General features: G+C 40.2%; 1 protein-coding gene across 7 annotated transcripts in view; it reads right to left on the reverse strand.

Moving 5' to 3' along the window:
- Positions 1-13,202, reverse strand: part of cadps2 (Ca++-dependent secretion activator 2) — an 829,148-nt gene that overhangs the window by 94,969 nt on the left and 720,977 nt on the right. For all 7 annotated transcript variants that reach the window (XM_041216037.1, XM_041216039.1, XM_041216038.1 and 4 more), the window contains 2 exons: positions 9,604-9,759; positions 1,939-2,086 (listed from right to left, as the gene is read on the reverse strand). In XM_041216037.1, the coding sequence (XP_041071971.1) occupies positions 1,939-2,086; positions 9,604-9,759 (304 nt within the window). The remainder of the gene's footprint in view (positions 1-1,938; positions 2,087-9,603; positions 9,760-13,202) is intronic.

The raw sequence follows: 13,202 nt of genomic DNA on the forward strand, positions 1-13,202 counted from the left end.
GGAAGCTGAGAGCAACTCTCCCTCCTGCTTTCTCTTCCTTTGGGAGGGGTGTTCTGCCTACTTGATGCCTATTCACACAGCATGGTTGAGAATTGGAAATCATGTGAGGGGTAATCAGAGCCTGATGCAGCCTTTATAAGTTCAATTCCATCTGCCAGGAAACAAGAAGCTGATCATAACCAATTAATGCAAAGGTTTTGTTGTAATAATGGGGGAAAGCATTCAATCACATAAACAGATCATTTAGTAACTACTGCAGAATATTTTCCAATATGTGTTCAGCTAATTAATGACTGTTAAATAGTAATTTAAATATATTTTAAACCACAGTCACAAACATACGAATGAGGAGGAGTAGGCCACTTAGCTCCTCGAGCCTGCTCTGCCATTCAACAAAGTCATGGCTGATCTAATTGTAACCTCAACACCACATTCTCACCTACCCCCAATAACCAATACGAACATGTGTGTGCCATTTTGTGAATAGAATGGTAATGGTGAGATAATACATAATATCATCTAAGCTTTCTAATTTTTCCTTCATTTCATTTTTTTCCCTGACAATAGTGCGTGGTTTTCACTAAAGGTGGAATTATACAGCAGTGAAGATTTTTAAAAAATTTAACTTCATTATATGATAGAATCTGTGGTTTCAGAGTTTGTAATTTTTGAGATAGACTCTAACAGAAAAGAGAAACTGAAGGAGGGAACGGAGAAAGGAAAATTGACCCTTCCATTTCTGAGACTGAAAATGAGATTGGAATGCAAAACTTGAGGAGAGAATCTGGTTGAAACAATATAAAAGGACACAGAATCATCACAGCTCAGTGGACGATCCCATGGTGCAGTACAAGCAGGCTGAAGATGATGTAGGCTAGACCCAGAAGCTGAGACTAGGCTTCTTCAGCTGGTTGTGTTATTTGAAGATACCATTGGTGGTTCTATTCCATCCACACCCTTGTAGGCAGAGAGATGAAGATGTTCTGCAGACATGTGCCATTTTTAGTGAAGATTGTGCCCATGGAACTCGGAATGGTTGTACACTACTGTAGCTGGGGATCAGGTTAAATCCTAGAAGGAGAGGGCCTGAAATTCTTCGTGAGGAAGACAGAGTTTAAGGACTTTGTGGCTGAGACTGATGACATAAATGCTGAGTGGACTGCTGAGCCAATTCGTAAGATCTGTTAGTTAAATCTGCCATTTAATGTGTAAGTTAATGTTTATAATCAACTGCAATTTGCCTATTAAGTCATGTTTAACTTAATTTGGTTCTGGGTTTTAGAGTATAGGTGCTTATCCAAGATAGTATTTAGTATTGCCTTGTTTGACTCTTGTATATTAAAAATTCTTTTGTTTTAAATCATGGAGTCTTGTGGTTTCTTTCTTTCAGTAAATAACTGACACTTTGGATTTCTTTTATATAAAAAATAGTTACTGATCTCAGTGGAGACCATAACAATTATATAAGATCACTTTTTTTGACTATGCAATTTCAAATTGTCCATGACTTTTCTTTTGCTGTGTGCAGAATGATTTCTACTCTAGGATTATACTGAGCCCAAATTCCTAATACTGTTTCCCTATAAAGCAAATCAAAGGATATAGTCCTGGTTTCATTTTAAACAATGAACCCAGACAGGTATTGTTACTGGAAATTGTAACCACCAGGAAACAATCCCATAAGATAAGCCATTATTCATTCCCAAGAGGCATGTGATTGGGGCCTTTATGGAGGGAGAGTTGGCTACAAGTAGGACCTTTCACTTCAAGATAACCCAAGATATAAATACAATGCTTTGAAATATTCAATTTTTTGAAATATTTGTTGAATTAAGTCCAAGTGAAAACAGCTATTTATAAAAACTGTAAAGCACTCAATGCAAAAACAGTGAAAAACACAAACAGAAGTGAAATAATTAATTAAAGATCAATGTTTACCTCTTGTGCACCTTCCAAAATGCACAGTTTTGCAGATTGTTTCTTGGCGTCCACAAGCACATTGATCATTGTACAGACAGAAGGAGGAACACGCAAATCTGTTGACTTGCTCATTTTTTGTAACTTGACTTCAAATGCAACTCTTGTTCTGTTTAATACAAACACCAAAAAGCAGTCAGACATGGTTGTTACTTATAAATAGTTGCTGCTAAGCCACTAATAGTAAAAGAATTAGGAATATGAAAGCTGATAGATGCAGAGTAAACCACTTACAATTAGTTCTGATAAATGTAAAGGTGCCTCTTTTATTGTTGGTGGGTAAACATCTTAACCCGCATGTGCCAGCTACATCCAATTGCATGGCTGTCTGTTTACAGACCTCTGGGAGATGTATGAGGTAGTGAACAAATCACAGGCTTTTTTATTTCCTCGCATTGCTATTGACCCACACACTTTGTACCACACATTGTGACCCAGCTGAGTTAAACAGCCCACTGATGTGAAGTCAAGTCATTGCACATTGATGCTCCAATATGCTAACCTACTGTCTAAACTCTTTTCAACATCAAACACCTTCCATGATTGAAAATACTCTCAACTACTCAAATGTAAAATATTGTTGGCAAAATAAATTCTGAAGACTGAATTCCTCATGCATTATCAATTAAGAAATTAAACACTTCCATCCACATTTAAAATGGAAATAAATGACTTCAGCTGCTGTAAACCTATGAAACATTGCCTCTTTTTAATACTATGTGTATGCTCCTCTGTGATGTGGTTAAATATGTGCTAGTGATCAAAAGGGAACCCTTCAAACAGCAAGGCGGTCAACACAATTATATCACTGGAGCAAACTGATAAGTAGATATGAAGGGTTTTTAATTTACCAATAAACCCTGCATTAAAATTTTCCTGTAAGAGAGCATGATCCAATACAATGAGTGGGCTCTGTAATCCCAACCAAATTAATGATTGGAAGAGTGTACACATCAATGTAAGTGATCGCAAGCAAAGTCCCCATTAACATTCTTCATTAGGCTGATATTTAGCTTTAAAAGCATTTGTAAGCAAAAAAAATTGCAGTGGGGATACAAACACTTGGAATCAATAACTATTGCAAACCACCCCCCCTGCCCCCCAACCATATGCTTCCATGGGTCATTAAAGTAAAGCCATCACAGGAAACCTGAGGCAGACAGGCTGATCGGAAGGATGAGGCTGCCATCCTATTCTGTAATTTGCCCGTTGTTTTGAATTGTCCATAAGGTAAAGGTAAGGTGGGTGCCATTATTGAAATTCATTTAATTTCTGTTAATTTTGTTTTAATTGTTTTGTTTCTCTGGTGCCTTTACAGCTGTTAAAGCTGCTACCTGGGCTCAGTTGGCAACAGAGAAGTATTACTGTTGGCATGCTGAACAGGAGATTGGTTGACACACTGCCACCTGTTAGTGTCTCAAAAGGATTCCCTCAATTAGACCCAACTGTCTTCAATCAGGTTTGAATGTGGAGAGGGTCCCCCAGGCTGCTGTTGCACATCTCTGGTAGCCGCTTTCACTGCAGCAGTAGTAATGTCATAGAACAGATTGTCAGCCTGCTTGTAGGAATGCTGCACAATGTATAAAGACACTAAGAGTGGTTAACATTCAGAAAAATGTTCTATTTTTTAACTCTCACCTTTGAATTACTATATTTTTCTTGCTAATTTGCTTTCCTTCTAAAAAGCACTGAATGCTTACTAGAGTACAATTCCATAATCACTGGAAGCCCTCCAGCATCTTGCCAATGGAGCCATTTCTCATCTGTGAACTTAGACAGGATACTTGGTTGCAGGGGCATTATAACTGTGCCCAATCACGAGATCACAACACAGACATGGATGTAAAAGGCCATTCAGTTCATCTTAATTCAGCCACCCAGAAAGATCCTAAAGCCCTACCATTTTTAAAAGGGTCCAGGGTTCACACCTCCCAGCACCCTTCCTAGAACTCTATTTCATACACTGATCATTCTTTCTGTAAAAATGAAAATCCTAATATCAGTCCTAAATTTGCCTTTTGCTAGTTTAAAATCAGTGGCCAGAGTTTTATGTGGCCTCGCATATGCCCCCTGAGAAATCGGGGGTAAGCCTGCCTCTGCGTTGGCCATGTTGACCAGCAGCTACTTTATGGCCATCGGGCTGTTAAATGGCTCAAGGCAGGACTTATACTCCAATCTGGGAGGATGTCCCACTTCCAAGAGCTGCCGGTCAATCAAATGGCTGGCAGTTCTCTAGACCTAGCTAGGGGCAGTGACCACTGCAGGCAGTCCCCAAATGAGAAATGCTACAAACCTGTGGACTTGAAGGTAAATTCAGGGTTTCGCCAGGAACAGGCTGGCAGGTCCCGGCAACGGGGTTGGGGGACTGGGTTCATCAGGGTAGGGAGGGAATGCTGGGAGGGGTTGGTAGGGGAAACTACCTTCGGGAGAGGCCTCCATTGGCTTCGCAAAAGGGAGGAACCCACCCTGCCCCACACTCCTGAACCCTAGAAAGGCCACCAGATTCATCCTGTGGTAGAAGGAGGCCCTTAAGGCCATTAGCTGGCAACATAAGTGTCTTAATTGGTCCACCCAGCATGGATAAAACTCCAGCAGAGATGGGTAGGTGATGGGTACAACATCACTGCCATGGTGCCTGCCAACCCACTCCCAGAGGGGTTTGGGGTAATATAAAATACCGGCTAATGTCCCCTTGTCCTACTCTCATTATTTAACTTAAACTAACATTCTACTTTTACCTTTTCCATTGCCTTAACAACTTTTATACTTCTTGAAGATCAGTGTTCAGATGTTTCCTCCAGGATGAAAAGCTCAGGATTCTCCTCACAGGCACATTACCGATCAACCATGCGACTTTCTCTGCACTGCCTCTAATGATTAAATGTCTCCTTGTGTTTTGGCAGCCAGAACTAAATGCAGCATTCAAGGTGCTATGTGATCAGACAAAGCATTGTACAGTTTCATCATGACTTCTTCTGACTTGTACTCTACTGGTCTGGCTAAGTAGTTCAACATTCTACTGTTGAACTTTAAGTCTATTAAGAATCCCAACATTTTCAAATGCATCTTTAGTTATTCAATCAGGTAAACCACATTGTAGTCTTCCCACAGTCTGCCTGGGTTGTCTCTGTGAAGTTGTAGACCAGGTTGATTAGCAGGATCTCCCTCTAATGAATCCATACTGTTTGCTATTACTATCTTACAGATAATGCTCAAGTTTACCCTTGTCTAACAATTCCATTATTTTCATGAAATGGATTTAAAGATTAATAGGCCTGTAGTTGTGTCTTTTTTGTCCCTCTTTTTGAATATGGGTAACATATTAGCCTGTTTTCAATACATCGGCAACCCATCAGTGTCCATTCACTCTCTCAATGATTATCAGTGCCTCATAAAGTTCTTCCCTAGTGTCTCACGACACCCTCAGATGAAAAACACCCATTGTTGGGTTTTGAGCCCTATTAGTCTGTCTACTACTTCCATCTTACTCAAATTAATGTCAATGATTTTGCTCAGATTAGCTCTTTTTTGATGTGGAACATTGCTCATGACTCATGGGATTTCTTGGAGGAAATAATCATTCACAATATTTACTATTTTTGATTCATTCTCAGTCTCAAACCATTTATATTTTAAGATTTTCATGGCTTCCCTAACTTCTTCTTACTGTTGTGGTACTGAAAATATATTTCTTTTTAGTCTCCATCCTATCCTTCTTTCTCTTTGCCCTTCAAAGACCAGGAACCCAACTAGTCAGCTTTCTGGTCTATAAGGCTCTCAGCTACTCACTGGATAAACTTGATGAGCTATCAGGGGAGCTGTGTATCAGGATAACAGAAACAAATACCTTTTATACACAAGTAACTCAGCCCCACAAACCTAAGGCTTTCATTAACCCGTCTCTCTCTCCATAGCTGTGATTACTATTCTTTAAATAGGTTTATGGAACTCCAACTGAAAGGATTATGTTCCCTGGAGACAGCATTTCTCCTTTGTTGTCACATCCAAGGGAAGTTGAGGGGCGGTGGGCGGTTGGGGGGTGGGGGGGGTGGGGGGGGGGGGGGGAGGTTTGTGGTTAGGGATGGCAGATATAGAAGCACAATTTGGTTTACTTGAATATGCTTCTTCACCAAGTTTATTTTTCTTTTAATCGTAGCTTTGCAAAGATTTGCCTTACATTATCGATCCCTCCCAGGTCATACAAACCAGGATGATCCCATTGCAATGCTCATTGTGTGTTAAGTTAAGCAAGATGATCTGGTTAGACACCACTGTTGATTCTAGTGTCCCGAGGTTGCTAAAGGAGGAGGGGGAATGTAACCAGCGACGAGTCCTGCATCTGATCATTTTCTGGGACCCCTTTTGAAACGTGCAGACAGCATTAGGCTCAGCTATGTTGCAGCCCCACGTCCCCATTTCCCTGCAGAAAAAAAAACACCCCTCTAGCACTCTCTGCCTAGACTCTCATATTCAAAGTGGCCACTTGGCAACATACCAGCAGAAGACTGGTACCAAGAATCTTTGTACATATGTGAATTGTTATACTCATAAGAGGATGAAAAATGGGAGTATGAAATAAAACTACTACCTGCTTTCAAAAGTTTATTATCTTCATCTTTGAAAAATACCTTAATCAACCTTTCATGTCACTTGGAAAGAATTTATAAAACTGATTTAAAAAATAAGTTGCGAAAGTTTGATCTTTCAAATTGCACAGTGCAGTTTTAGATATTCAAAGTATAATTTGGAATACAGAGCCAAGCACATGAAAGCAATTTCTTTAACTGTATATATGTGAGTGGAATATCCCTCGACTTGCATGGTTGTGCAAAAGTTTCGTTCTTGCACTTGGATTATTCTTTAAAAATAGTCTGTGAAATATTTAATTCTAAAATCAAAGATCAGCAAGGTGAAGAAAATCTTTCAAAGAATGTACAAACCAAGTATTGATCACTCTGAGTAGGGAATCTTATTAGCAGGACCCATTAAACATCTAGGACTTGTTTCTCTTTTTGACTGAAGAGGGAGTACAAACAACATCACTGGAAGAATTGACTGAGAGGAATTATTCATTCTGGCACTAAGAGAGAGCTGACTTAATGCAAACAGTTTAAATAACAAGAATCCTGCAACACCCTGAATTAAATGACTACCTGCTGCTCTTAAATGCGGTCCCATCACTGTCAAGCTGAACACTTCCCAGCAAGATTCCTCTGAATATGTCATTAGAATTCAAGGCTTACAGGAAACATGAGTACAGGTATCAACAGAAAGAGACGAAAACAAATGAAGGCATTTTAGATTCTGATTCACCATATAATTTTTCAAAGAAATCCTGCTAAAGATTTGGCCTTTCCCCATCTATTATCACATGCAACATTCATAAGCACATTGTGTTCTGCCACTAACTTCAGACTGCCAGAGGTAGAGGTCTGGGAACAGGTCATTTCACTTATCCTCTTGACCACAGCTAATTAGTTGTCTGAGGAGACTGGATGAAGGGGAAAAAAGTGTATCTAAACTTTCAATTTAAAAAAAATCAAAAATTAAATGTTTCACAGACAATTGAAGAGCATTATGGGTAGATGGATAAAACCTCTGCAAAAACACATACTTCAATTCTAATAGTGATGTGTCTTCTTTAACAAACCATCAATCAAATATACATAATTTACTTATGTTCGTCCCTGAAGAGTTACACTAAATATATTGGCCTAGGAATTTAGTTGAACAATACCAGTTTTCCAAGTGAAACAAGCACTGTTGGACACATACGACATGTACTGTGGGCATGTTCAGTTGGCACCGGAAGTGTACCACAGCCAATACTGATTAGAGAAACCATGTAGTCATTCAGGGCACCTGCCAGAAATGGGCATGAGTCTCGCTGCTTATCTAAATTAGGGGCGCAATGCATGTTTGAGACCCTTTTGTGATAGCAAGTGCCATTCACTGCAGGCACTGTTCTCTGGTGCACAGTAATAGTCCTTAAAGGGGGAGCCTCCAAGCAACCAAAAAGGGAACTTAAACAAGCTTAGCCAAATGTAATCCTGCAGACTGCTGCCAACCCACACTCGCACACGCTCTCCCTCCCTGAACTCATCTTTGTCTCTGGCCAATTGTGTTCTCCCTCCGTGAGTTGCTCCAGGGCATGGCTGGGGCCCATAGCTCACCTGTGACATACAAAGGAGGGCAGTGGTGCTACTGCCAGCCTTTTTAACCACATGCAGTATCTGTTTCCTCTGGATTGTGCCCAGTGTCAGATGAGATTCAATTTCCAGGCCAGTATCTCTTTAGAAAATCTCATTTTATGATTTACACTTCATCGAACAATACTGAAGAGTGCTACATTATTGTGTTAACCTGTCTCGCAATATCAGTTTGGACAGCCCAACTGTAGATGAAAGTAGTGCAGGTGAGGTAGTTTATATGGATTTCAGCAAAGCCTTTTGACAAGGTCCCACATGGGAGATTTATAAAGAAGGCAAATGCACATGGGATGCAGGGTAATTTCATAAGGTGGATTCAAAATTGGCTTAGTTGTAGGAGGCAGAGGGTGATGACAGAAGGATGCTTTAGTGACTGGAAGCCAGTGTCCAGCGGCGTACCACAGGGATCTGTGCTGGGTTCCCTATTATTTGTCATTTTTATAAACGACATAGATGGCTATGTGGGGGGTAGGATTAGTAAGTTTGTGGATGACACAAAGATTGGCCGGGTGGTTAACAGTGAGGCTGAGTGTCTTGAGATATAGGGAGATATAGATGGGATGGTCAAATGGGCAGATAAGTGGCAGATGGAATTTAACCTTTAAAAGTATGAGGTGATACACTTTGGAAGGAGTAATTTAACAAGGAAGTATTCAATGAACGGCATGAAACTAGGAAGTTCTGAGGAACAAAGGGACCTTGGCGTGTGTGTCCAAAGATCTCTAAAGGCAGAGGGGCATGTTAGTGGGGTGGTGAAAAAGGCATATGGGACACTTGCCTTTATCAATCGAGGCATAGATTACAAAAGTAGGGATGTCATGTTGGAGTTGTATAGAACCTTGGTGAGGCCACAGCTGGAATACTGCGTGAAGTTCTGGTCGCCACATTATAGGAAGGATGTGATTACGCTGGAGGGGGTGCAGAGGAGATTCACCAGGATGTTACCTGGGATGAAACATTTAACTTATGAAGAGAGGTTGGATAGACTTGGGTTGTTTTCGTTGGAGCAGAGAAGACTGAGGGGCGACCTGATTGAGATGTATAAGATTATGAGGGGCATGGACAGGGTGGATAAGGAGCAGCTGTTTCCCTTAGTTGATGGGTCAATCATGAGGGGACATAAGTTCAAGCTGAGGGGCAGGAGGTTTAAGGGGGGTGATATGAGGAAAAGCTTTTTTACCCAGTGGGTGGTGATGGTCTGGAATGCACTGCCTGGGAGGGCAGTGGAAGTGGGTTGCCTCACATCCTTTAAAAAGTATCTGGATGAGCACTTGGCACGTCATAACATTCAAGGCTATGGGCCAAGTGCTGGTAAATGGAATTAGGTAGGTAGGTAGGTCAGGTGTTTCTCATGTGTCGGCGCAGACTCAACGGGCCGAAGGGACTCTTCCGCACTGTGTGATTCTGTGATACTTACCTTTTTACACAGGCCTCAATCATATCACTAGCCATAAGTTTGAGCCTCTGGTCCAAATGCTGGGAAAATTCAGGTTCTGGCCAGTGCAGATCATAAACAAACATCTGCAGTGCATCCAACTTCCAAAAGAGATCCTCAGACGTGGAAGAACCATTCCTAAAATAGAAGAATATTGTGAGATATGTGAAACCATTTACTTCACAAAGCATGCCACTGCAGAACAACTAATCAGTAAAATAGTCTAAGTACAAACAGACAGCAGCAAAGTAACATCTATTACAAACACAGGTATTCAATACATGGGGTGTCATTGATAATAGCTTGTTACGTGGGTCCTCATCACTGCCTTTTACCCCTGGGAAAATGGTATAGAATACAGAGAAGCAATTATTTTATCTGACAAGTTATTGGTAACAAGTAGCTGTCCCAGTGGTATTTGGTTGAAGAAGATTCAATAAGGAAAGCAGGCAAAGCCCAAAGTTGAACTATTGCAGGTGATAACAGTTTGAAGAGTTACAATTGAGAGCAAGGCTTGGTGAAATGACTGAACCATAAGGCTGAAACACTCCTGATTTCTAATCCTGTGGCAATGCTGTAATTACCTTGACAATTATTCAAATATTTCAGACATGATTAAATACTTGATAACAATTCAGACCAGTTCATTATTGATTGGTCAAGCTATGTACAATTATTGGAAATAAGTGATATTAAATGCATTTCCAAAAAGAAAGTTCACAGCAGCAAACCGACTGCAAAAATCCCTGATGGCTTAGCTTCTTAAATCAATTAAAGGCAGAATCATACAGATTAAAAGATCCAAGTTTGCTTCTCCTATTTGGGGTCAGTGGGTGGTGCTATCATTCGCTTCAGCACCCCCAAGTTAGGGAAGTAAAAATTGGTTTGGATCCCCTTTCCTGATCACTGCTCAAATACAGCTGTTGCAATTGCTTATGGATGTCAGGGTGAAGATAGGTTCAGGTTTGGTTATGATGTAGGTATAATCAAATAGACTACTGAGCTGTCCTGTCTAGGTTTACACATAAAAAATAAGATTAAGCAGTGCCTATGGAACCATATCCCAGTAATGATTCAATGCCCTTAGGGGAAAAGGAAAGAATGTTTACAGAGAATTAAAAATTGTTTTAATTTGTACACGCAAATGACTGTCACTCTTAATCCCTGATTCAAATTCTAATGTGGAACTAGAAAATACCAGGTGCTTAGCAAGTGACAGATAAAGATTCAGAAGAAATTATGAACATAATTTTGCTCATATGGATCCAATCGCTTAACTTTCTGAAAAAAATTATATCTGAACATGGTATTTATCCTTACACTTGAGAATGTGAAACAATTGAACTAAATGTTCTTCGCAAATCTGCCTCCACCCCTGCCCTGCCAAACCACCTCCAGTCCTGAGTGGCAACAAATAATTGTCTTTGTCATTGTATTCCATCAGAGATCCAATTGTATGATGTTTGTCAGAATAAGAAACAACAAATGTGACCAAAAAGAAAAGTTAGATAATTAACATTATAAACTATTAAGTGCGTTGTTTAAGGTAAAATAAAGAAGTGAAGGAGGGAAGGCTCCAGGGATGTTGAGAAGCAGGTGTGAAAGGATTAAAGGATTAACTCAATGGTCAGGGTTATTCAAACACTTGTGTAATCATGGAGCTGTGGATAGGGCAATTTACATCTTGATTAGAAAAGGTACCTTCCTTTGAATTTATGATTAAAGGGTTGATGGGTTGATCTGGGAAATGTATTGATCCCACAACAATATCCTGGTTACTTGGTATTAGTTTATTTATCTCAACTAAAGTCACAAGTGGTCAACAATACTGCACATGTAACTGTCCTACATCTGCTATTTATTTAGACATCTGTGCATCTGCATATTACGCAGAGAATAATCGATCCTTGGAAGTGAATACAAGGCAGTAATTTAATCGTGGGGTTCAGGTGACATCATAAACCATGAGCAAAACACACATGGTTTGCAACTCTAAACTTAACCCCATAATTAATTGACAGTCTTGAAATTGCTCCTTACTAGCAATTAAAATGTAAAATGTCAGGAATCATAAAATTGCTGAACAGCCAAATGGTTAATTTAGTTTTTGCTTTATTCTTGTGCTGATGACTGGTAGTGCCAACCAGGAGTGTAACAACAACTTGCATTTACATAGTGCCTTGAACGTAATAACACATCCCAAGACATTACACAGAAGCATTAAGCTCCATGCCACTAATGCACATTAGCTTACATATCATCTGTATTTGACAATAAGTAAATCGTATTCATTTTTACTTAGAACCATAGAAAAGTTACTGCACACAAGGAGGCCATTCAGCCCATCTTGTCCATGCCAGCCTGAGGACACCCAGGTGCCCTTTCTAATCCCATCTTCCTGCACTTGGCTCATACAGCACTTAAGGTGCAGATCTAGATTTTAAAAGAGTTGAGAGTTTCTGCCTCCACCACCAACTTGGGCAGCGAATTCCCGACACCCACTACCCTCTGTGTAAAAAAGTTCTTCCTCATGTCCCCCCACACCTTCTGCCAATTATCTTGAATCTATGTCCCCTAGTACTAGAATTCTCCACCATGGGAAACAATTTAATCCTGTTCACTCTATCTATTCTCCTCAATTTTATATACCTCAATCAAGTCACCTCTCAGTCTTCTTTGTTCTAAGGAGAATAACCCCAACCTATCTAATCTCTCCTCATAGCTACTTGTGATTGGTTGAAATTATTTAACCAAAACATATGTCTTTAAATAGGCTCGTTTACAGATTGAACCATGGAAAGATGACCAGGACATCACTTGATATTTTAAAATTCTAGCATTAAAAAGCAGTTCACTTCAATCAAATGATTGAAACTTACAAAACGTAAGGTTAACGTTAGGCTAATTATGCCCTATGAAAGTAGAGTATAATTAACCTAATTCAAAAAAATCCTCCCAACCAAGCTAATTAAAAGAACTTTATTTCTCAACATTAGGTCCTGACATACTCTCTCTTCAGCACTCTCCCTCCATAAACACCTGCCAATAAATCGCAGCGCTCCCCATGTCCCCTCATCAAATTCTGTGGATCAGATTCCCATTGGATCACTCAGTGCAAATCATTTGAGGTAGAACGGTTTGGAGAATGCTGTACCAGCCAAATGTCTCCCAGATATTAATAAGTTCCAATAAGGCATTGGAAAATCAAGCAGCATGACTTTTAGGTCGTTGTGCAGGTGTGATTGGCGGGCCTGGGAGTGGCTGAGGAACAGACCACGTTCGACCCCTGACCACGATTTCATGCTGGCTGGCCAATTAATGGCTCAGCGGTGCTGGGGTGGGGGTGGGGGCGGGAGCAGAGCAGGCGCTGATGGAAGCGCAGGTGCAGGGGAGCGCAGAATGAAAGCTCCCTGAAGGCAGAGATTTGCATCAGAGAACTGAAGGATTCAAAGCCAATAAATAAAGTTTTTAAAATGCAGAAATAAATACTCCACCCATCAGAATCAGCCACCTGAACATATACGTAATTAAAAATTCTGTCCATACATTTTTATTTTTTTTAAATTTAATAATGGAAACCT

Source organism: Carcharodon carcharias, chromosome 21 (genome assembly GCF_017639515.1).
Source record: "Carcharodon carcharias isolate sCarCar2 chromosome 21, sCarCar2.pri, whole genome shotgun sequence".
Lineage (NCBI taxonomy): Eukaryota > Metazoa > Chordata > Chondrichthyes > Lamniformes > Lamnidae > Carcharodon > Carcharodon carcharias.